General features: G+C 36.7%; 2 protein-coding genes across 3 annotated transcripts; one reads left to right on the top strand and one right to left on the bottom strand.

The window, feature by feature from the left end:
* Window positions 1-5,424: 5,424 nt before the first annotated feature.
* Window positions 5,425-6,986, top strand: LOC145332751 (uncharacterized). Its single transcript, XM_080177805.1, has 3 exons — window positions 5,425-6,012; window positions 6,252-6,308; window positions 6,746-6,986. The coding sequence occupies exons 1-3, from the start codon at window positions 5,823-5,825 to the stop codon at window positions 6,805-6,807; spliced, it is 309 nt and encodes a 102-aa protein (XP_080033931.1). The 5' UTR covers window positions 5,425-5,822; the 3' UTR covers window positions 6,808-6,986.
* Window positions 6,987-14,270: 7,284 nt separating this feature from the next.
* On the bottom strand, window positions 14,271-21,472 carry SdhA (succinate dehydrogenase, subunit A (flavoprotein)). Of its 2 annotated transcripts, none has more exons than XM_080156575.1 (6): window positions 21,305-21,472; window positions 18,542-19,001; window positions 17,083-17,226; window positions 16,204-16,705; window positions 15,476-15,950; window positions 14,271-15,064 (listed from the first exon to the last, which is right to left on the bottom strand). In XM_080156575.1, the coding sequence occupies exons 2-6, from the start codon at window positions 18,994-18,996 to the stop codon at window positions 14,676-14,678; spliced, it is 1,965 nt and encodes a 654-aa protein (XP_080012701.1). In that variant the 5' UTR covers window positions 18,997-19,001; window positions 21,305-21,472; the 3' UTR covers window positions 14,271-14,675. The 2 variants fall into 2 exon arrangements, with proteins under 2 accessions (XP_080012701.1, XP_080012695.1); XM_080156569.1 differs by lacking the exon at window positions 21,305-21,472 and adding an exon at window positions 19,606-19,881.
* Window positions 21,473-25,244: the final 3,772 nt, after the last annotated feature.

The following is a 25,244-nucleotide window of genomic DNA, read 5'->3' as shown; positions in this document are numbered from 1 at the left end:
CATCATCACTCCATTGTCAGCCTCAGCACCGCCAGAAGTCCCAGCCTGTTGCAACTGCCAATATGCCGCCGCCGGTAAGTCATTGTTTATTCTGCGCCGGATCTCGGACAGCTCGCTAAAAATATTAGACAGGTGCCTTTGCACTTCAGCCTCTTTTTGCGCCATCTCAGAAATAGCCTCTTGAACCTTAGTTCCCTGCCCTGCCAAAACACTTTCCACCTGTTGGCCCACCTGCTGTCCCAACTTGGTTGAACTACTTTCCCAATTATCAGTCATTGCTGTCTGTACACGCTGTACCAGATAAGAAGCCTTCTGCTGTGCAGTAGTAGCCACCATTTGCTGCACCTCCGTATCTACCTTCCTTATACAGTCCATTAGATCCTTCTTATGCGTGGCCAACATATCTTTAATCCGTTTATGACCGTCCGTCTGCCAAAGTTGCTGTGCAGTGTTCAAACTTTTGACTGATTCTTTTACAGCCTCACGAATTTTTCCCTCAACCATAGGCTTTAGAGTCACAGCAACAGAATTACTGATTCTACCTATATCTTCATCACTGAGCGGCGCCAAACCACGTCTGTCATTCTTGCGCTCAGCCTTATTTCTCTCAACCTCAGCACGTAAATCTGGTAACTCCCTCTTCTGTTTAGGCCCAAAAGAATCTGCCCCAGCAGGCCGCTTGACCACGCCCCTTCTGGAAGTACCTTCCCCAGCATCATCATAAGCCTTGCTGGCTCCCCTTCTGGAAGTACCTTCCCCAGCATCATCATAAGCCTTGCTGGCTCCCTTAGTCCTGACCGACCCAGCAGCCTGATTTGGCACAAACTTACCAAACCTGCGCCGTCCCTCACCAGAACTAGTATCTGCCACCTTTTCAGGCTTGTCCGTTGGAGGCTCAGTCCAACTGTCTAGCTCCGAACCACTCTGTTCACTAGGCAGACGATCCCTGGAATCAAGCTCAACCTCAAGGCTCACGTTGCCAACATCGTCTTCATCATCATACCCAGGCTCATACCTGGGCGATTCTACATCATACTGCCTCCTATCATCTCTTCTATACACAACATGCCGCCGATTAGCTCTACCAGCATCCAACATCTCAACAGACGGTTCACGCTCCTCCCGCCGACCAGACGCCCGCTGATACCGCCTTTCGTTTCCATCTCCATTTCCTGATAATAATCAATAATTAAATATTAACATTTTAATATTTTAATATTTTAACATTTTTCATATATAAGACGACATTCAAAACGAAATACTTTACACAAATTATATTTATCAGGGATGCCAAATTTTAATTACTGTTTTCCCGATAACGCGAAAATTTAACGCAGTTACATAGTCTGCCTTAACAACCAACACACAGCAATCCAACAACCACCCCCGCAGCACCCATCACAGCCATAACAAAATGCTGCCAACTATTAATCAACCAATCAATCGAGGTATTATACAAATGTACAAACCAATCTTCTGTAACCTCTACAACAAAAGCATTTGAATTAGCAGCCAATTCCGAAAGTTTAGCCTCTTCCACAGACTCCAACACCTGTCCTTTCTCTCCCTTATCCAACAGATGCTCAAAATTCAACGGTACCTTCAACCAACTATCCTCCAGCCGTTTAGTCTGAACCAGCTGCATTCCTGCCCCCTTGTTGCCTAGATATAATCCAGGTTTAACTCTCACAAATACTGGATTTTTCCTACACTCGACAACCATCAACAAGGAAACATTTTTAACTAATCTTGTGAACGGTTCTACAGCAACAATTCTACCGTCCATGAACAAAGAAAAATGACCAAGATAACAAGGCAAATTTGCTCCTAAAGTCACATTCAACCATCTTTTTTTACATACAGACACAAGTTCCATCTCCCCTAGATGTTGTACCAACAAATTTCCGACTTGTTAGATGTTGGAATGAAACAAATTATTCTCCCAACACCCCTGTTCTGCCTGCAAAATCCTTTCCACCTGATGGTATGAAGAAGTTAGCTGTAATAATAAAGCACCATCCTCCTCCTTTCTTCGCATCCAAGGAAAAAAATTCTTTTTAGCAGTTGTAATCCACAAAAATACATCCGGAACGTTGGTATGAAAATAATGCAAATCAGTCAGAAAGTCAGAAAACTCCACTTTTTTCCCCAGTTTCAATCCCAACGAAAACTGTGGAGAAATCGCCAACCAACTTTGGCCACCCTGATTATTAGCATCATCCGCCATATTAGAAAATGTAAACAAAGTTAAATTTACAATTTCAACAGTCCGAAAATAACTAAAATGACGTCTATCTTCCTGTGATTTATTGTGAACTATCACTCGATCAAGCCCAAGCCGCAGGTCAGACTCCAGACAATGTGCACCAATGAACTGATCCTCAAGAAAACAACTGTTATCAGGTAACATTGAAATTTGTATATTTTTCAAATAACTTGTAATCTGAACTTCTTGAAAAGTATTAGGCACAAAGGTATTATTTAAATAAATACCATCCCCTCTGCACTGAGGGTCAATCCCATACGTCATCATATCCTCATACAGAATGGTACCATTTATGAAATAAGTCATTGACCGGTCATAAAACGCTACAGGCAACCGTCGTCCATCTATGTCTATCACCCTCTGTTCCTCCATCCTTTTACAATCTTCACTAGAAATTAACTCATCACTACTAACAACAGCTGGTGCCCCTAAATGTAGGTGGCTATATTTGCCACAATACCAGGTGTGAACCGTTCTGTCGACGTGACATTGTACAGCGGGCAAAAATCTCACTCCTACTTTTTTTAACAGATGACCACTGATTGTTCCATTAAACTCATGCTGACCAAACACTGTACATTCTGAAGCCCTCAACTCAGGACCGTCGCCAACACACTCCTTTACTAGCACAGGTATCACATCAGCCCCACAGGGTATTAAACACAATCCCCAAATTAAAAAATATTTACCTGATTTGAATTTATTATTATGACCAGACATTATTAGCTGATAACTGTTCACCAATTCACCCGTAAATATCAACTGATTTAGCCTTTCATTGCAGAACAACTTTCCACCTACTAGCTTTGTCAGCACATATTTGTTATTAAAATAATCAAATAACAATTCATGAACTCTTATTATAATATACTTTTATAATATTTATATATATTTATATAATATTTTTTTCAAAAATAATTATTATCAGCTCTCCTTTCCCTACTTTCTCCGTCCTCGAGTTCCTATCTGAACATGTACCACAGGACCCCCTACCTGAGATCTTAACCTCCTCCCAGTGTCCCATAAATATTTCGCCACCCGTGATCCACCTTTCTTAACTTTTCTTGATGGGATTATTCCCAAAAGGTGCCAACTCATACAATGCATCCGAAAATTTCTTAACTACAATAAAAGGCCCTCCATAGAAAGACTGTAATTTCTTGGACACGTCAGTCTTCACAATATTAAAGAAAGCATAACAAACATCTGTCACTCTCAATGCTTCCTTCTGTACTCTGTGTTTATTTTGAACCTCTAAATATAACTTGGATTTTGTAGAAATTCTCTTAATTACATCCTCCATATTTTTCAGAAATTCCAAATACGACCGCGAGGATGAAGATTCAACAGACGGGACTGGTGATAGAAAATCGAGGGGAATACGTGGCTGCCGACCGAAAACTAGAAAAAATGGAGAATAGCCAGTTCTGGAACTCTTGGAGCAGTTAATCACTAACGTAGCCAAAGGTAATTTTTTAGCCCAGTCCTTTGTTCCATGATTTTCATCTACTTTCAAAGCAGCATACAAACTCTGATTTTGCCTCTCTACAGGATTCGAATTTGGATTCCTGGGGGGAATTAGGACAGTATCCACCCCCAATCCTTTCATCACACCTTTAAACACACTGCTTGTAAAATTTGTACCTCTATCCGATCTCAAAGCCCTAAATAAACCATAGGTAGGTACAAAATTTTCCAATATAGCCTTTACAGTTGTTTCAGTTTTAGCATCAACCAATGGACATGTAAAGACATATCTAGAAAATAAACACACCATGATTAAGACAAATTTAACCGTCTGTCCCTGATGATAACATGGAGTCCAAGGACCAACTAGATCCACTGACATATTAGCAAAAACTTCACTACTTTGAACAGAATGAGTTATAGGTGAAACATGTTTAGGATTACTTCCAGCCTTTTTCAAACATGTAATACAACTTCGTATTCTCGATTCCACAAACTTGTTCACGCCAGGCATAAAAAATCTCTCATTTATTTTACGTATTGTCTCCTGCACACCTCTATGTCCAGAACCATATCCACCATGAGCTGAATCAAATATATCATTGTATAAAGAAAGAGGCACTACAGGCCTCTCGACAAAACCCCCTTCGGCCAAAGGCTGTCTGAAAATTACAACCCCCTCTAGCACATACATATGTCCAATAAGATTGTACAATAGTTCTTTTCTGCCCGATAACTCCGCCCTCTCATAAGACGACAACTGTCTCCTTTCCAATATCCATAACCTTATTTCATTTAGGATCTCGTCCTGCTGAAGACTACTTTGCCAGACAAACTCAACATCCACCTCATCCTCTGCAGAATGTACCTGCATAATAGAATAGATTTGATCCAGAAATGGTGAATCGTCCAGGTAAGATCCAAAATTTTATTATCTGTCTCTCTACACTCCTGACAATCCTTCAGTCGATGTTCCTTACAATCTAACTCAGTTCTCGACAAATAATCTACATTCACATGCTTAGTCCCCTGTCGATGGATAACTGTAAAGTCAAAACTTTGCAAGAAAGTTATCCATCGATAGGTGACACCGTTTATTGATCCTTTAGCCCAACGTTTATAATGCACTAGTGAAATACTGTCTGTCCGAACCAAAAATTCACGAAACCTACAAAAGTGTAAAAAATTCTTTAATGCATATACTAATGCACCTAATTCTCCTTTATAGGAAGGATAATTTTGTTCTGCAGCATTACACTTTTTACTACAGACACCAAACACTCTCTCTACACCATCCTGTTCTTGCGAAATAATCCCTGCAAAATACTGAGAACTATAATCTACATCCACGATAAAAAGATTAGGATTATCCCATTGAGGATAGCCTTTACACATCTCAGTCTTGAACATTTCCATAAATTCAGTCCATACTCTGTTCAATTCTTCTGTCCACTTTATTATAGTGTCATTCCTGTGACTATCCAACATGCACGACCTCTTGGCATAATCAGCAAAATATCCTCTGTAATAATTAGTAAATCCCAAAAACTTCTGCAACTCCTTCCCTGTTCTAGGCTTGCCCCAATCCTTAATCCGTTCCAAATATGCAGGATTCATTTTCAATCCATTGGCACTAATAATATGCCCCAAATAATGGCATTCTCTAGTCAATAAATCACATTTATCTAAATTCAATTTCAGGTTGACCTGCCTAAGAACTTGAAACAGTGCCTGCAGATGCTCTACATGTTCCTCTGGACTTGATGAAAACACGATCAGATCGTCCAAGTAACTGATACAGAATCCATACATACCTGGCAGGATAGACAGCACCTTATCCATCAGAGCACAGAACAGGCTGGGTGCATTACACAACCCAAATGGCAACCTGTTAAACAAATACATCCTGTTTGCTGCACTAAAAGCTGTCAACGGTTTAGAGTCTTCATCCATAGTCATCGAATGGTAGGCAGCTGTCAAATCAAGAGTACTGAACACCTTGCCAGAACCCAGCTTCGTCAGATTATCAGAAATCAGTGGCAGCGGCCACGCCACCCGCTTAGTCACGTTGTTCAAATTGCGGAAATCGATGACAAACCTCAACTTAGCCTCTACTCCAGGTGCAGCCTTCTTTTTCACAGCAAAAATAGGACTAGACCAATCCGAGAAACCCTCTTCAATAATGCCGGCGTCCAGCCATTTGGTTAACTGTTCTTTCAACTTAGCATCGTACTCTGGATTCAATGGAATATTTCTGGCCTTCACAGGTTTAGCTCCAGGTAACAATTCTATATTATATGTCATTAATCGACAATCACCAATATCTGAATCATTCATTGAAAAGATATCAAAATTTTCCAAACAAATTTTAATAATCCTAGATTTCAATTCTGGATTTTCCTTAATCATCTGGTTTTCATCTAACTTCAATTTTTGAATAATAAACTGTACCCGTTCATGCATTTTTTGCCCCGACAACTTTTCTGGCTTATCCAACTCATTAATTGTTTTATTACAGGTGACATCTTGATTATCCATGATGAAACAATGCCCCATCTTCACATTTCTCAGCAAGGTAATAGGTTTTATTGACGCATTAACTACATTAACCACGCAGGACCCATCTTTCCGTGGCTGATACACCCCCTCAATAATCATAATCCCATTGCCACTTGTCATCTTAGAAGAATTAGGGGACACGTACCAAAGCCCATCATTCTTTAATCCAGTCACATGCACCACAGCTGTAGATCCTCCAGGATAAAAAATAGTTTTATCCAGCAACTTCACATTATACTTCGTTGAATATAACTCTCCAAACCCACCCCCCTCCTTTATCCCTGGCAAGGTAGGTTTAGATGGAATTTCAGAATTCATTCGTCCGGACAAAATAGGAATTTTCTGTATCTCCGCCACCACCTGTTTCTGTAAACAGGAATTAATAGGAACAGATTCCCCACAAAATTCAAACTTATCCTCATCCAAACAAATATTAATTTTATTCTTTTTCAGGAAATCAGATCCAAGATTCACCAACCTACTCGTCACCTCAGGTACATAAAATATCTCCGTAAACACAGCTTGAGTTCCAGCAAATCTAAATTTCAACTCAACATATCCAATAATATTAACTTTCTTTAAATCTACTGAATACGCTGATAATTTAGCAGGACAAAACTCAATTCCATGTTTATCAAGAATTTCTCTAGATATTAAAGAATTAAAATTATTTCCTGTATCAATAATTCCTAACTCCTTCACCGGAATATCAGCCCCTGGCGCAAAAAATTCTAAATCCGCACAAATAGGCATTTTCGTTATCTTCAAAAACTTCACAATCTCTTGAAAACACTCTTGAAAACACTGGTCATTACAATTAATTAATATATCCATGTTAATTAATTTTAAATTTTAGATATACATCATTCCACTACACAGCAGTCAGCTCTCCATCCGTCACCAGCCGCCAACATACTGTTCGATTTATGAAATCCTGTACATCTTCCAAACTACCAGCATCACACAGCTACACACCAAGCCTTTTCTCATACAAGTAAGTACCCCTCAAAGCATTAACATTTACTTCAACTTTGCATAGGTACCTATCAAAATATAATATATAGTAAATATATATATATATAAATATATATATATATTGTTTTCATTAACACGATCACACCTTGACTGAAGAATAAGCAAGACAGTAATACTTTATAAAGTTGAGAGCAATAATGTGAATACAACACAGCAAAATTAACTATTTACACATAGCAAACCCAGAAAAAATCAACTACAGTACTATAGCCTATATAATGAATACGAATAAAAGAACGATCTATAAATTTCATCCCAAAATGAAATTTATATATCGAATCAATCATATCCATTACATAGGATATTGCTGAAAATTGTTCCTAGCTATGTCAGCAATCATAGCCTCATACTGTTTCTCATCTCTGCTCTTTTCAGAATCCACAACAGGCCCCACCTGATTGACTGTCTTCTTCAGAAACTGCTCAGGTATTACCCTATTATTAGGCACTCCAGGACCCTCTTTCTTTTCGCTACCTGCTGAGAAAAACCTAGCTTTGGTCTTTCCTATGCGAGAATCAGGAGCTGGCGGCTTACCGTCTCTCTTCTGCCAGCAACTAGCCACTACATGACCTTTTTTCCCACAATACCAACAAATCATAGTTTTAGCCTTCGAATTCAGAGCCCCAATCACGTTCTCAACCTGATCCCAAGGAATGTCATCATCCCCTTCAATCCACGCATTATTATCGCCAATCTCAGTCCTGCCCTCCATATCAGATACATGCACTTCACTGATTACAGGCCTAGCTTTTACCTCCCTAGAATCCTCTAGCCTCAACCCTTCCATAGCCTGAGAATAACAGGACGTTACATTTTCAGGTGAAACGTGTCCAGAACGAGCTCAGCTTATATAATGCTGACCTCTGCGAATCAAATAAGTCAAGAAAGCACTGTAATCTTCCAGGTAATGCATAGATTCAATGAAATTAGCCATATCTCTAGCTAAATCAGAAAACAGCAAATTCTTAGCCACATTATTGTAAAAATCACGCCAAGATTGTCTAGAAATTTGACCAGGATGCATAAGCCTAAACAGCCGTAACTTAGCATTGAAAAACACATCCACATTCTGACCACTCTTTTGTTTCAGGGCGTAGAAGAATTCGGTAGCCGACTCTGTATCAGCAAAGGGTATCACCAACCTTCTTATCAACAGGTAATAACCTAAAGCACTTAGGGAAGCATTAGCCTCCGGCGTAATAAGCCTCCCCATCTTCTTCCCTTTGCACTCAAAAATCCTATTGTACAGGACGTCCTTGAAAAGCATAGGATCCTCCAACTTTGCTAACCGAGCAACCCTCCATAAGGATAAGAAATAATCCTCAAAATCAATGTTTCCATCCCAAAATGGAGCATCCCGCACAAAATCACTATCCCACTTGACTCCTCTTACAAGACAAAACTCCTTAAACTGCTCCTCTACAGTCTGTTGGCTTACACTACCGCCGGCCACCTTTTTATAGGCCTTAAGCACTTCAGCCCTTTCCTCAATTAAAGGAAATATATCCAACAATTGATTCTCATATTCGGTCAGACAACTCTCACGAACATTCATCCAATTTCCATTCCCAACAGGACCCAAAAACTCAATCTGCGAAAACTTCAAATGTCCAGGAGCACTTTTCACCCTTTTAGCCTCAAAATTTGTAGAATCCAATTTAACCTCCACACTCAAACGATTAATGAAAGATGTATTAAACGAATCATCTCCCGTCGCTTTGACTGCAGATACACTAGCCCCCATACTTGTCTCATACAAAAAACCGCTAATATCCCCATCCGCTGGCAATTGCGCCACCTTTTTCTTAATAGTAGCCAAATCAACATCATAACCTAACTTCTTATGCTCATCAGAATTCTTAAACTCTTTCACCTTATTCTCCAGCCGTTTATTCGCCGCCGTTAACTTATCCACCTGACCTTTGACAGTCGTATGCTCCTTCAACATTGCCCTAACATATTTTTTTATGCTTTCAGGCACAACGTCATTCTCCACCTCGCCCAACGCCAACTCCACATTCGCATTGGCACCTGCACCAACATCCTCAGCCGCAGCATCCTCCTCCTCCCAATTTTCGGGAGTTCCATCATCATCCTGACTGTCAGTCTCCTGAAGACGTTTAGGCGGCCGTCCACGCTTGCCTTCATTTTTACCCCGCTCTCCTTTTTCTCCATCAGCCATATCCGAGCACTAGAACTAGATCCGCCGTGAAATTTAGATCAGAAGAGTTAAAGAATGAAATTCCACAGAAACCTGAAATATAAATCAAGTTAGAAATATAAAAAAATAAAACAAAACTGTGAAAAATCCGAGATAAAAAATATCTCAAAAAGTGATTGACTTCAAATTAAACACCACTTCCCCCACCCTTAACTCAGCAGTAGGTCTAAATAACACGTAGCACAATAAGACTGCGCCAAATGTGATATAGACAGACTTACATAAGTTAATGATAGAGTAGACTTAATATTCAATTCAAAATGCAAACAGATTTTTAAGTATTTATTATATTGGATTAAATGCAGTTTTTGAGTAAATAAGATTATATATTGATACTATATTTAGAAATGATTAAATATGTTAATAAGTCAAAACTACTGATTATTCAAAGCTGGAAAGTTCTGAAGTAGCAGGATGTCTGTCTGTATATCAGGACACCAAGCAACAGGATGACTGTCTGTTTAATTAATACAATGTATTAATTAACTGTGCACTTTGAAGAGGTAGAATATCTGCCTATGCAAACTATCTAAAGTAGTAGGATGTCTGTGAATAGCTGTATTGGTCTTAATAAAGACTCGAACCCAAACCAGATAATGTTCTGTGTTAGGACTCTCAATATCAACTGACTTAAATATATTTTCTCTTTATTCTTTCTGAGAGCAATTAAAGAGTAATTAAGAGTAACAACTAACATATGTCTGCAAACTTAAATATATGACATCACAACATAAATATATGACAGTTAGCTATCAGTAATTTGAAATGTCCGTCTGTCCGTATGTCTTAGTTTGGGGGAAACGTGATTTTCTCGGCTCCTATAAAAGATAAAAGGCTGAAATTTTTAGACAACATTCCTATTATTAAGGAGCACAATTAACTATAAAACATCAATGGTGGTAGGACCGCTTTTTAGCAGGTTTTAGGCTATTTTTGTATTTTTCACATTTTTCTCCATATCTTTGGTGTTTATGGTCCGATTTCCAAAAATTTTTCAGTTATAGTATCAAAATTAAATTTCCTGTCGTTTCAAGAAAACAACTATGACGGTCAGACTGCCTTTAAGCAGGTTTTAGGCTATTTTTGTATTTTTCACATTTTTCTCCATACCTTTGGTGTTTATGGCCCGATTTCCGAAGTTTTTCAGTTATATATATCAAAATTAAATTTCCTGTCGTTTCAAGAAAACATCAATAGCGGTCAGACTGCCTTTTTGCAGGTTTTTGGCTATTTTTATATTTTTCACATTTTTCCTCCTATCTTTGGTGTTTATGGTCCGTATTTAAAAATTTTTGTAGTTAAATATATCAAAATTAAATTTCCCGTTGGTTTAAGCATCCAGTGTGTAATTTACTTTGACCATCAGTCTGTTAGTCATAGTACTGAAATATAAATATTAAGAAATTAAAAACAAATGTTGAAAAGGTTTCGTGATTTTTTCCTAATATACATGCTTTAAACAACTAATATCTAAATTCTTATTTATTTGTTTGTGCTTCGCTACTTATGGATGTTGTCATCCTTGTTGTTCATATATAGGACAATCCGGTCCAAAAGTATGTAGCGCAGCGATAACACTAAATACTGAAATAAAACTGATATACTAGATATGGCATATTTATTTAAAGTAGATCGACACATTCCAATAGTATACAATTGATTCTAAATTCTTAAAACCAGCCTATCTATGATTAGAAAGTACGTAGCATTTTTAACATTTTTCATATAGACAGTAGCTGCGCTATTTCAAGTTGTGTATGTTCAATTTATACTTTTTACGTCAATATATTGTCGCGACAGGTTATGTTCAGTGTCAGTATATTGTTTACCTTTACTACAGCTGGGAGTTTTTTTAAGTGCTGCTTTTCTATAAATAGGTTCTTATGTATGTCCGTCCGTACATAACGGATAGCTCTTGACGATAATTTAGGTATGTTAAAGTTGTCCTATTGTTTTCAAACTGCATTATATGATGTCCGAAACCGTTAGATACTTTATAATTATTGTCAGTATGATTTAATTATGATTAAAAGGAAGATTAGCCACAATTTTATGAACGATTATTTTTAGTTTAATTTTTATCCTATAATATAAGTAGTAGGTAAGTTTGTTTTTCTAAAGCCAAAAGTATGTTGGTCCTATTCGGTTATACTTTTCAGCTAAGCTCATAAAAAACTTGGTTGGTTTTAAGCTATTTTCCTGAGGCGAGGGGCGAAGCAACAAGTGTTATGTAATTGATAAATCAACCCTATCATCTAATTGCAAAAGGGGGGGGGGAGGGGAGAAATGTGGTGACTCGTCACACGTGACACGACATACCAGCAATTTTATTTTGGGTGCTACTCCCTTAGTTTTAGAGATAATTGGGTGAAATCTTTTTGGTTGTGTCACTAATTACCCCAAGTTTTGGTATCTTTCAAAAAAAAATCTTTACATTGAATGTAGAAATACCAATAACTTTCAATAAAGGTACAACAATCTGAACTGAAAGACTACTTTCTTCTGGAAACATTTCTAAAAAAAATTGAAAACAAAGTAGCGATTTTGCCGTATTTTCACAGTAGCATTTGATAGGTTATTTTAGGTTAGGTAAGTGTTAATGATTGCCCCGCAGGGTTAGAGCCCCCCGCAGGGACTAGAAATAGGAGAAAAGATACTGTGAAAATGCGATGAAACCTGCTACTTGGCTTTCTTTTCACGATCAAAAAAATCAGTTTGTTTTAGTTACCTAAAAATTGAAGATTTATCTGAAATCCAAAGAAATAGTGGAAATAGTATGCAATTTTGGACAATAGTGGAAATAGCATATTTTTTTGGAATAGTTTGCATAGTATGCAAAACTAGTGGAAATAGTGGAAATAGTGGAAATAGTATGTTTGTGGCCAGCCTGCATTTATTTTGGGGGGGGGTAATTACCCCCCCCAAAATGGTTTGGGGGGGGTAAATACCCCCCCCAAAATCGTTGGGGGTGCCTACGGCATCCCCAAGGTAGGGGTAATTTTTTTTTGGGGGGGGTATTGTTCACAAAATTTTGGGGGTGCCTACGGCACCCCCAAAATCGTTTGGGGGTGCCAAATGGCCCATTACCCCCCCCCTTGGACGCCTATGCCTCCAGGTCTCCAGAAATCTTTAAACGGTTCCTGTGACAGCAATTTTTGACTTGGAGACTTCAAAGGGGGGAGGCGGATGTGCCACTTTTTGAAACCAAAAGTAAAACGTGCATGATCTCAGCCCATAAAAAAGTTACAGCTCTAAAATTCTGCACAGCAGTTGCTTTTGTGGTGAACAATATGGAACTGCGAAGAAACGGCGGTGGAACCGCCGCTCCCGCCGAAAATCGCCGTTTCCCGTCGAATTTTTTTTGCCTTTTCTCGCCATAATAGACAATTTTCAATCACCTGATATAATCTATTTTTTCATAAAAATATAAGGGAAATTTTTGTTAGAAAAAAAAATTATCTCAGATGATTGAGAACTGTCTAATTTGGCGAAAAAAGGCAAAAATTTCGGCGGGAAACGGCGGTTTTCATCGAGATCGGCGGATCCGCCACCGTTTCCTCACAATTCCATATTGATCTCCACAAAAGCAACTACTGAGCCGAATTTTAGAGCTGTAACCCTTTTATGGGCTGAGATCATGCACGTTTTACTAATGGTTTCAAAAAGTGGCTCATCCGCCTCCCCCCTTTTAAACTTAGGCTTTTTTATGTCTTCATGACATAATACAATTTCATAAAATCCGTTTCTGTTTACCTGCCGACCGCCAGTTTGCAGCTGGCAGCTGCCAAGTACTGCTGCCCCCGCCAAAATTTATGTATTGAGATTTCTAATATAAAATTTACATAAAGATAAACAATTTCAGAAAAAATTGTTCTTCTAGCTTCAATAATGAGAAAATTACAGCCAATTATAATTAAAAAAGCAGAAACTTTTGTTGTAAAATATAAAATATTATATCGCCGGATATCCGGCCGGATAGTTTCAATCTCCGGTATCCGGCCGGATATTTAAAATGGCCGGATATCCGGCCCAACCCTACTTTTTAGTATATTTTGACAACTATAAAGTATGAACTTAATTTTGTATTCAATTTCTTCTCTATTTAGTTTTAATACTAGCAAAGCTAATAATGATTCAAAATTTTCGTCCGTCCTTTAGAAACAAAATGTTCCTATTCAATATAAACGCCTGAAACATTCATGTTAATAGACACATTTAAGTGTATTTTACAGGTTTCTTTTTAATTTCTTGAAATCTTTAAATTGCTTTTCAATTTACTTTTAATGAGTGTTGTCATCCTTGTTGCAAAAACGTTGAAATTTTTTTTTAAAGCTATTATAATGCATATTTTTCGATTCTCCGGGCTAGCCTGACTAGAAAGGGGCAACTAGCGATTATATTAGAACTGTAGTGGACCAATAATCAAAATCAAAGTCTGAAGCGACCCGTGCGAATCCATGAATATGATCCCAGCTTTGCCCAACTAGGCCTTGTTTTGAAACAGCGTAAAGAATTTTTTGTTAGTCGGCGCAATCAATGCAATGTTAAATAAGATAAGATTTCTAAGACAAGTAGCTGTATCTTATATAGCAAGGCAAAAAATAAATCTTATTTTTTGTTATTCAAAAACTGAAAGTGGTAATTAATTTTTTCACTGAATGTATTAAATCTGTTATAAATTAAACTTACCTAACCAAATGACAAAATAAATAAAAGATATCATTATTACCAATATGTAAATAGTATATTTATTAAGAATAACATAAAATACAAGTATTTGGTTTCTTGCAGATAAATGATAAATACAACAATACACAATTATTGACTTGGTGAGAACATATTCAAGTAAAAACTACATAGTTATTTAATACATACTGATCAATTTCAGAACACAGTCTAATTATTTGTTTTTATAGATAATTTTGTGAATATTTGTGAAATTTATTATTAATTTAGATGCGTCCCAATATGACAGGCATCGATTAAAGAAATTTTAGTTATTAAGTGGAAAATTATTTGGTCACCAGAATAAAATCACCATTTTCTTTACAGAACATTTACCTTCAAATATATTTAAAAGAGTTCAGTTTGAATCAATAGATAAATAATGAATTATTTTTTGTGATTTTAATAGCTTCTAATTGCTGGGGGTACCCACTTACACTCCTTCTCGTCCAGTGTGTGATCAATGACAGGTCTGTACTGCAGGGTGGTTGCTCCATTGGTCTTTGTCCAGGAAAGTGTGTGCTTGCGCCAGTGCTTCTCCATAGGCAGAGCGGACTGTCCGTCAAGGGGCTTGCTGTAGTCGTACTCATCCATACGGTCCTTGAAGTCCTCACGGGCGTGAGCGCCACGGGATTCCTCGCGGGCCTCGGCGGATTCGATGATCTGCTGGGCGTTGATCATGCAGTTCTGCAGCTCAAGGGTCTCGACAAGGTCGGAGTTCCAGATCATACCGCGGTCAGAGACCTTAAGGTTTTCCATGTCCTTCCACAGAGCGTTCATCTTGGCAATACCTACAAAAATAAAATATATAAGTTTATTATGTTTACTAAATGATAGGTAGGTATTATTCATAATTGTTTTTTGAACCTAATAATTTAGAAGCTTTAAGTTCTTTTCTCGTATTCATTCGAATCCGGTGGATAGGAACCGGTTCTCATCCATACGAAAAAAACTATGTCTAACATCGTATTATATCCAGCTTTCTACGAATATAGAAATGTACAATCATAAGATTAAAACTAGTTTTTTTAGCCGGTGACTTAGTCACCTCGGGGCTAAAAAAACAAGTTTTAATCTCATAATTGTACATTCTATATCCGCGGAAAGCCGTTTATAATACGATGCGAGAAATAACTATTCTCAAACCAATTAAACTTTTGTATCTTTTAACGTCCCCGATGTAAAAAGAATCATAAAGTTACCTTCTCTCATGACGTTACCAGTTCTGAATACAGCAGCGTGGTTCTGCATAGTCTTCTGCATCTTCAACCTGACCTCAGCAGTGCCAGCCTGGCCGTTGGCAAACCTGATAGAATCCAGGTTGGCAACAGAAGCCTCGCCAGCATTGGCCTTCAGTTCTCCAATCTTTTCTCCTGGCTTGTTTTCAGCAGCGATAGTCTTAGCGCAGGCACGTCCGAAGATAACCAGATCCAGCAGAGAGTTGGCACCCAGACGGTTAGCTCCGTGCACGCTAGCGGACGCAGTTTCACCAGCAGAGTACAAACCGGGGACAATAACATCCTCACCCTTCTCGTTGACAGTGATGACCTGACCCTTGTAATTGGTGGGCACACCACCCATGTTGTAGTGGACGGTGGGGAGGACAGGGATGGGCTCGCGAGTCACATCAACGCCGGCAAAGATCATAGCGGTCTCTGAGATACCGGGAAGTCTGGCCTAATTAGAAAAAATAACAATTACAAACAAAAACACTTTACATTTTTTCACAGCATAAAGATCTAATAGTAAAAGTTTTTAAATGTTCTGTTAATGGAATTAGGGCAAATATATAATATAAAGCTGTTTACAACAAATACCTGCAATAAAAGTTCTAATTCAATTTTGTTTTTAGATGAATTAAATAGCCAGGTGAAATCCGTAAAAAGAAAATTCTTTAAATACGAAATTTGCTATTTTTAAAATTGTTCACCTGGAGCTGTTCTGGGGGAAGATGGTGAAGCTGAAGGAAAACATGATCCTTCTCAGGTCCACAGCCACGACCCTCGCGGATCTCCATGGTCATGGAACGTGACACAACGTCTCTGGAGGCCAGATCCTTGGCCACAGGAGCATACCTCTCCATGAACCTCTCACCCTCGCTGTTGACCAGGTAGCCACCCTCACCTCTGCAGCCCTCAGTCATCAGACAGCCGGCACCGTAGATACCAGTGGGATGGAACTGGACAAACTCCATGTCCTGGTTAGGAAGATCGGCACGGCTCACCATGGCGGTGGCATCGCCAGTGCAGGTGTGGGCGCTGGTGGCCGAGAAGTAGGCCTTGCCAGCGCCACCGCAGGCAAGCACGGTGTTCTTGGATCTGAACCTGTGGATGGTACCATCCTCCAGACAGAGGGCAATGACACCACGGCACTCTCCATCCTCCATTAACAAGTCCAGGGCAAAGTACTCAATAAAGTAGTTGCAGTCGTATCTGAAAAAGCATTGAATTGTTAATTAAAGAAATTAAATATTCTTTAAATCAATCGAATATAATTATGTCGTAAAGAAAATATTAGAAAAGTTATTTTAGGTAACTGATTAATTTCAGAGTTTTTTAAGAGTAATTTGGTATGCTACCAATTTTTATTTGATTTTTTCTCTCGGTATAGCTAAGGGTAGGTAGCTTAAATTATATGACTGTCCCTCCCCCTCCCCCCCTTTCCAGAATTTATTTTCTTAATTCATATAATATAGGTCAATAATACCTTTTTATCAAATTTCTTCCCCCCCCCCCCCCCCTTGGAATTATGCAAAATATACATTATACACCTATGCCTTTTTTTTGCATATGAAATACAAACTCCTCACCTCAAGCTCTGACCGTAAAGAGTGTGAAGAAGTGAGTGCCCTGTCCTGTCAGCTACACAGCAGCATCTGTGGGCCTGACCACCCTTACCAAACTTATAAGACTGACCGCCAAAAGCACGCTGATAAATCTTGCCCTCAGGGGTTCTGAAAAATAATATATTATAATAAAAGTAGAATACATAATAAAAGAATTTACTAATAGATTACCTATTTAAGATAATACCTAGTAATAAAAAAAATCGAAAATCCCGGTTAGTTAAAACTTCAAAAATAACTTTCTAAAAAACAAATATAACTAAAAAATTCTGCATTTTAATCTTTAAATGTATAGGTATAATGAAACAGATATAGGTATATGGCAGTTTATCGAATTCAAATAAGGGGGGGGGGGGGGGGCGGGGATTTCTGACACTTTTGCGTAAACAGTGATTATAGGCTTTGTCTTTAAACTGAGAGGATAGGTTATTAGGGATAAAATCATTCTTATATGATGAATTTCCCCCCAGATTTAAGATTTTTTGGATAGGCCTCCTGGTTCCGGAGCTCCAGGCCTCCAGATGGTCTCTGTACAGGTAAAAATTAAAAATAAGATATTTTTTTGAAGAGTTAGAAGTTAACTTATAAAACAAAATATACTTCTTTTTGATTGTTATTCACATATTTAAAGAAAAAAACATACATATTTTGTCTCATAAGCTGACATCTAACTCTTAAAAAAAAAATTTTTTTTTCATTTTTACCAGTAGAGAGACAACCTGGAGTCCTGGAGCTCCGGAACCTGGAGGCCTATCCAAAAAATCTTAAATCTGGGGGAAATTCATCATATAAGAATGATTTTATCCCTATTAACCTATCCTCTCAGTCCAAAGACAAAGCCTATAATCACTGTTTACGCAAAAGTGTCAGAACTTCCCCACCCCCCCTTGATATGACCTTTATACCTTGATTACGAGATTTCTGCAATCAATCTTCCCCCTCCCCCTTCTTTCTTTTGGATATTACAAAGTTAATAAAAACGCTGAATGAACATATAATTTTAATAAGTAAATGAATATTTCTGTATTTAAACATTATTTGATAATTTTAAAGAGGGAACATTTAATCTTAAAATACATATTGATGAAAAGGTGATAAATTTGATTAGATGAATTGATAATTAAAATTGAGATAATCTGTTTACTTCTTAAGAAAAGATTAATATTTAAATATATTTTTAATTAATATTTTTTATCATTCGAGTTAAGATTTTATAATATGCAAAATTATAGATTTTAAAGACTCCACATAAAGGTACCTATTAGCATAGCTGTAAAAAAAATCCGCTACCAAAAGGCAATAACGGAGAAATTAATTTGAATTTTTATCTTTATATAGAATAAAATAACGTTATATAAACATTGTATTTCTAATTTCACTTTTGATACCTATTAAAAAAAAACAATATATATATATATATTACCTGGAAAAGGGCATACCATAGTTCTCCAGCTCAATAACAGCAGCAGGAGCCTCTCTGGTCATGTAATGGATAGCATCCTGGTCTCCCAACCAATCAGAGCCCTTGACAGTGTCGTACATGTGCCACCTCCAGTCATCAGGCTCCATGTTGCCAAGAGCAGCGTTGATACCACCCTGGGCGGCCACGGTGTGAGATCTGGTGGGGAACAACTTGGTGATGACAGCTGTCTTAAATCCTTCCTCTACCAGGCCGAAGGCAGCGCGGAGACCAGCACCACCAGCGCCGACAACAACTGCGTCGTACGTGTGGTCAACAACAGGGTACTGGCGGGAGATGGCATCGTCCTTAGTCTTAGCCTCGCCCTGACCAGCAACAGTGAAGCTGAAATTTCTGGCGGAGCCTGGGGCGGCAACGCCCTTCTTCAGGAGTCCGGTAATTCTGGGCATCCCGGCCATATTGCCTGAAAAACGTTGAATTTAATATTATTTACAAAATCGTTGCCTTACTCAATAAGGTTATTTTTTACAAAAGGTAGTAAATACTAGTAGTACTAACCGTGAATATATATAAAAAAAAAAAAAACAATAGTCAAAATATTAATATGTTAGAATGTATTCCAATAAGCTTTTATTTTTGCATTATAATATGCATAGGGTAGATTCCTAAACAGGCTTATAATTTCTACTTTTAGTTAATTTTCTTTGTCTTAAATGATAGGCAGTTGGATTTGTCTGAATTGTTCCGAGACCAGAATGATTTTGTAAACGGCTTTAGAGCTTTCTTCAAAATTCCTATTAACTGAGGATAAAAAAAACCACCACCTCCTAACTCACCTTTCAAGAAAAAAAACTAAATCTCTTTGAAGTGAAATAAGTAACAAATTATCGGATTATGAAAATTAATCAAGAGTTTAGAAATTATTTTGAGAGGTTTAGTAAATTAATTTAAGAAGAATTATATCTTTTCCTTATCTTAAATCGTTTTTGTCACTTTCCAAAGATTAAAAGTAAACTTTAAATATATTTCACAATACTATTGGTATAAAGCAGGTATATCTAATTTACCTGTCATTTTGAATTTTATATTTATATTTCTGAATGAATTTATTTGGGTGTTTGAGAAAGACTAGGCTCAAGACAGGCCCTGTATCTACTTTTAAGGTAGACTTGCTTTATGAAACTAGTGAATAAAGCTCATAACTCTGCCTTGGTGCTATGAACTAACAATCAGCTGTTTACAAACTTAGGAAAGAGGTGGCTTTCGAAATTTATTTCAATTATGCAAGGGAAAATAGTTGTCAGGGATAAAGGTAAGTTTTATGAGAAAGGCTAACAAAATCTGAAAAGTTGAATAAGTATTAAGAAATAGTTTGAAACTTTGAATACAGGTTTATAAAAAATACTTTAAAGCAGCGTTTCGGAGCCGAAGCCGGGAGCAGCAACATTTTTGGTGGAGCCGGATCCGGAGCCGTATTTCCATATACGGCTCCGCGGAGCCGGAGCCGCATCAAAATTAAACGGCTCCGACACGCTGCTTTAAAGGTTTCGGGGGAAGAAGAAAAAGCCTTCGCCTAAAAATTACTTATGTAAAATAAAAGTTTCTTCTATATAAAAACTAACATTAATTACATATAGAATAAGGATAAAATACTTTTTTTTATTGCAATGTAAAAATTATTCTGCATGTAAGTTCCATATTTTCTCCTACTAAAGTTCCCTTACTCCCTGAGCTCTCTAGGGAATTGTGAAACAGTGGACTGTACATAATACTAAGATCACGTGACCTCATTCAAAATATTGTATTTTTTTTTGCAAAACATTCGCGTCAACAATGTAAATATTAGAAACCAAATCACCCGATTACAATATAACTATATATATTCATGCGACAATTTGGTAATTGAAGTTAATATTAACCAAATCATGACGTCTTTCGAAATCGTTTAAAGCAAATTTAGAATAGAAAAAATATGAAAGAAAATTTTAAGACCGAAGCTGGATCTTTAAATCGTTTAGTGTAGCCGTCGCCACCGACAGAGGTACAGCCGCTCACCTACTAACTATCTTTAATCCAAATGGCTACGAGTAGCCGAGGCAACGCATAGCCATGCACAGTAGTTGGTTACGCTAAAAGCGCTTCAGTCATTTAACGTTGCAATAAAAATTCATTGCAAAATGCGTCAATATTCTATTATGGTGTATATACAATCGAACAACATAACTGTATTTTTGGTAGATTAAAGGTCTCTTAAATGCTCTAAATTTATGGATAAATTAAAAAAACAACAATCTCCCTGCATTTCACTTCCAATAAAACCAAATTTAAGATTACAACTAAATCTCAGGGAAAATAAAAAAAAAGTCTACATTAGGAATAAATTGAGGTAACATAAAACGTTTTGACAACAGATATATATGATCATTGATTTCATTGAAAAGTAATATTTGATGTTTGAACACCATTACTTGACCCGTCTATAAATATACCGTAAAAAGCACAAAGAAATTATTATAAAACACAGTTTAATCAAAAAAGTATCACTCAAAGTAATGGCGTCTCGCGTCGTCAGGCTGAGTAAATCCTAAAACCTCGGGCACAAGCTACTCAAAGTTTTGGGTCAGCCTAGGAACACGTGAAAAGTCAAAATACACTTATTATATAATTAAAAATGTACGTCACTTGAATGCACATTGAAATTTAAAACAAAATAGGCGATATAACGATAAAAAACGACACTTTAAGCCCATTTAAAAAATTAATTACCGTTGTCTACGCGTCTAATAAGAGAACGTAGATTAACTATTTTATAAATATGTAAGAAATAGGATTCCTTTTGTAACTTGTAAGCAGAAGAAAGGAAAGTTATCAAATTTAGATCCTTGTGTAACTTGGCAGAGGGGAAGAGGAGTGGGTAAAGAGGGGGAGATTGTAATAAACAGCTGATCAGAGGGATAGCGCAACTTTTAGTTTACCTATTAGTGGGGTGCTGCAATTTTATAATAATATTAAAAAATATAACTTTGGGACAAGGAAATATGAAAACTCAAAGAAATGAATTGATTTTTATATAACATTTGCATTTTTTTTAAACTTATGTAATATTATGATTATATATATGATTATGTCATAATTTATGTTATATGTATTTTTTAATAATAACATCGATTTTTATAGTTTCTTTTCAAATGAATGTCGTGTCATATAATAGTGACCGCACCTCTAGCAAAAATGGGATATATGTATACAAGAAACCGGCATGTTAACATAATGTTAAAGCTTCCCTGAAAATAACAATTTAATGTAGATACAGTGCATGGTTACTAAGATCTTGACAGACAGACAAGAAAAACATAAAAACTAAATATTGTAGGGAAATATATTTATATAAGATGTTTAGATAAACACAGCCCTAAATTTCCTGAGACCATTACTAAACTTCCCTGGAAATCGTGAAATTTGATCAGTCCAGACGTTTAGGAGATCTTTTGAGACAATAATTACAACCCCACAAACACATACTGATCACTCACATCTTTATAGAATATTAACTCTCTATAAAAGGGTAAGGAAAGTAAGAAAAAGTTTAAAAATTGAAATTAGAATTCAAATAGCATTCAACCATCCCTGGACCTATGTCACATGTGAAGCTTGCATAAAACAGATATAAAAAAACTTACCACTTTATCTAATAGGATGATTGAACAACTTAAACATGAACTTAATTTATCAGCCTCGTACTGCTTCTGGGCAATAAGCAGCTGCAAAGCATTGCGGCTGCTTGCAGTCAACTTCATCAGCAGGGCTTTGCTGCCTTGCGTCAGCTTTGACTAAGCAACAAATTTAACTCGTATTAATGCTTAGAAAAAAAATAGAAAAGAGGGATTATCGTCATCTTTGGGACAGGTTTAGAATTCTAGATAAGTTTTAAAATTGTAAAAGGTTGATTTCCCTGAGATTCACATCACAGGCGGCCGACGCGCGGCAGCCGAGCCCTGGTCATCAGACTAGAATATTTTTGTTTAGTCGCAGACGAAGTTACCAGTAAGTTGAACACTTGCAGCAGTCAATCCTCAATAAAGACAACTATATTTTTTTATATTTCATAAAATAAGCTATAAGCAAATCTATCAGTTTACATATTATGTTCACAAATTTCAGGAAAATAAGTTTTTCATTGTTCCTAAATTTTGGAGTAAGTTTGCCCTTTAGCTGGGCCATAGGCGAAGCCCCAGAAGTCTTGCGAGTGGGACAGATTTAAATTGAAATAGCAATTGAATGATTTTGTACACTAAAAGAATCAGGATCAAATTTGGTTCTAACCTACATGTAATCTTCTCAAGAAGGGAGGTGTGATTATAATTCCCCTCATTTCTGTCCGTCTGTAACGGTGAGCTCTTTTCGTTAATTTAGGCAGGTTAGAATTGTCCTATCGATTTAAAATTTTGCATGATGATTCCTGGGGTGATAAGGTACGATTTAGAAAGCGCAGTAATTCTATAATCGTTACAAGAATGTACGTACGTCCATTTTAAATAGGTTGATTCTTAACTTTTTAAACTGCAAATTTGTATGTGATATGATTATCCGATTGATCTGATTTTTGGAATATGATTCCTATGACAACAAAGTACAATGTTATAAGCGAAGATTCTCTATAATCAAGTCCTAAAAATGTAAGTATGTCCTTAAATATTATCCTGTATTTTATCAGTTTTTCAACAAATATACTTAAAATTTGGTTTCCACTCTTATAAATTTATATTATTATTCAGTTTTGACCCTCTACAAGTTTTAATGTTCGTTTGTCCTACCGTTTCAGAGCTTCACTTTTATGGGTGTTGTCATCCTTGTTATGATAGGTTAAGTAGGATAGGTTGACCTTCCAGTGAAATTAATCGCTTTAAGTGTAAACCTGTCTTTACATATTGTCAAATTCCACGAGAGTAATATAAAGCATAATTATTTTCCATATTTTCTGAATAAGAAAAAAATATTTATGGTAAATGAAAATGAAAGCTGTCTGAAAGAATCTGTCATGCTTTCTCTGTTTTTCTGACGCAAACTTTCAGTTCAAGGTAGAACTTAATATTATATACACTCAAACTGCAAGCTCAGATTATTATCATTTTGACTAGAATCATCAATTTTAGTTAAATTAAGTGATTTAGTATTACGAAGTGATTATGTATAACTTAAATATATTTGAAGTCTTCATATTGTTTTAAGTTTTGTAAAGTAATGAAATCTAAAACAAAATTGGCTAAATTGCCGGTTATTGGCAGATAAGTAATCTATAATACAAGTAGAATGATGTCTGTCTGTTCGTCTGTCCCTTAAGATCTCGGTAACCACTGAACCGATCGGATTCTACTCTTTAGGGAATATACTTGCTGGTTCTGTGGTGGTTTAGGCTATTTTCTTGGAGGGTGGGACAACCCCAACCCCCCAAAAAACAAAAAATCCCCCCCACCAATTTTTTTTTGATTATTTAAAATATTGGTGGAGTAGGGATACTCCCGGTAATAAAAGATATAATTATAGCTCTATGGGCAAAGCCCCTAGAGGCTAGGGGCGAAGCCGCTAGCATTATATATATGGCCGTTTGCGGTCTTGCTTAAGTCTTGCTTGCTATAAGCTAAATCTAAATGAGAATCATTTAAGTTATACATAGATATAATAACTGAACATAATATTACTGATTACATAGATGACTATATTTACAGAGACGCTATAATCATTTATAAAAAAAAAACATTTTTAAACCTGTGTACGTCGCGCCAATGCAATGAACCAAAGATAAAAGCTATCAGGGGGAGAAATATAAAAAGTGGGCTGGAAAAAATATTTTGCCGTTTTCCCTCAAAGTGCATTATTGAGCACAAAAGCCCCCCCCCCCTTATCCCTTTCAATGTTTCTTTTATTTGTTTATTAATTTATGTCAGGTTAGGTTAAGTAGCAATGCAGTATTAGGATACCGCCGGTATAGGCCATGCAGGTAAAGGTCCGTCTCCGTCCCCCCCCCCCCCTTATTTTAATTTTATTTAAAACGTAAGGTAGGATTTCAGTGCTCGACAGACATTTTGTTGGAAAACAACAATACTTCTAAAAAAAAAGTTGCCAGAAAGAATTAATTTTCTTGGCAAGTATGATTTGCTTATAATTTAACATTACATCGTACTTGTTTCCTACATTGATGTTTTGCATTAGTTATATTTGCTAAGAAAAAAAAGATAATTTCCGTTAATGTCATTTCTTAATGTTTATCTTTTTGATTAAGGTATAACATATAAATAGTTAGAGTACATCTGTATTTGTATTTAAGTGACAATTAATATTTAATACGTTAGACACTTTTTATAAATATTTTTTTTGTATGGAATGCAACTTTGTAAGTGTGATTTTTCTTTAGTACTATCTATGTTTTGTTTTTTTCATTGTATAGTCTTTACATATTTGAAATGAGTTTACGCTTTTTGAAAAATGTGCTCTAACTTTTACTCTTTATAAAGAGGATGTCTCTTTGTAAGTTTGTACCGAAGGATCTTGCTTACCGTTGAACCGATATGGTTCTTCTTTACATTGTATCCTCATAGGTCCTGGGAAGAGTTGTAACTATTTGGAGAGGGTACCACCAACCTTCCACTAGAAATAGTCCACTAAAAATAATTACACCCCCCCCCCCCCCAAATTATTTTTATTTTAA

This window comes from Acartia tonsa, chromosome 1 (genome assembly GCF_053477335.1).
Source record: "Acartia tonsa isolate MP-2025a chromosome 1, ASM5347733v1, whole genome shotgun sequence".
Taxonomy (NCBI): domain Eukaryota; kingdom Metazoa; phylum Arthropoda; class Copepoda; order Calanoida; family Acartiidae; genus Acartia; species Acartia tonsa.
The sequence above is the reverse complement of the archived record's forward strand: the minus strand, read 5'-3'. Positions and strand labels throughout refer to the sequence as shown.

Excerpts from the sequence above, each read along its gene's own strand:
- LOC145332751 (XM_080177805.1), top strand. The coding sequence starts at position 5,823 with ATGACAAACCTCAACTTAGCCTCTACTCCAGGTGCAGCCTTCTTTTTC. Across the intron at positions 6,013-6,251 it reads CTTCACAGGTTTAGCTCCAG|GTGACATCTTGATTATCCAT; the intron begins GTAACAATTCTA and ends GTTTTATTACAG. Across the intron at positions 6,309-6,745 it reads TCTTCACATTTCTCAGCAAG|GAAATCAGATCCAAGATTCA; the intron begins GTAATAGGTTTT and ends ATTCTTTTTCAG.
- SdhA (XM_080156569.1), bottom strand. Across the intron at positions 15,951-16,203 it reads TTCCCCCAGAACAGCTCCAG|GCCAGACTTCCCGGTATCTC; the intron begins GTGAACAATTTT and ends TTTTCTAATTAG. Across the intron at positions 15,065-15,475 it reads TGGTAACGTCATGAGAGAAG|GTATTGCCAAGATGAACGCT; the intron begins GTAACTTTATGA and ends TTATTTTTGTAG.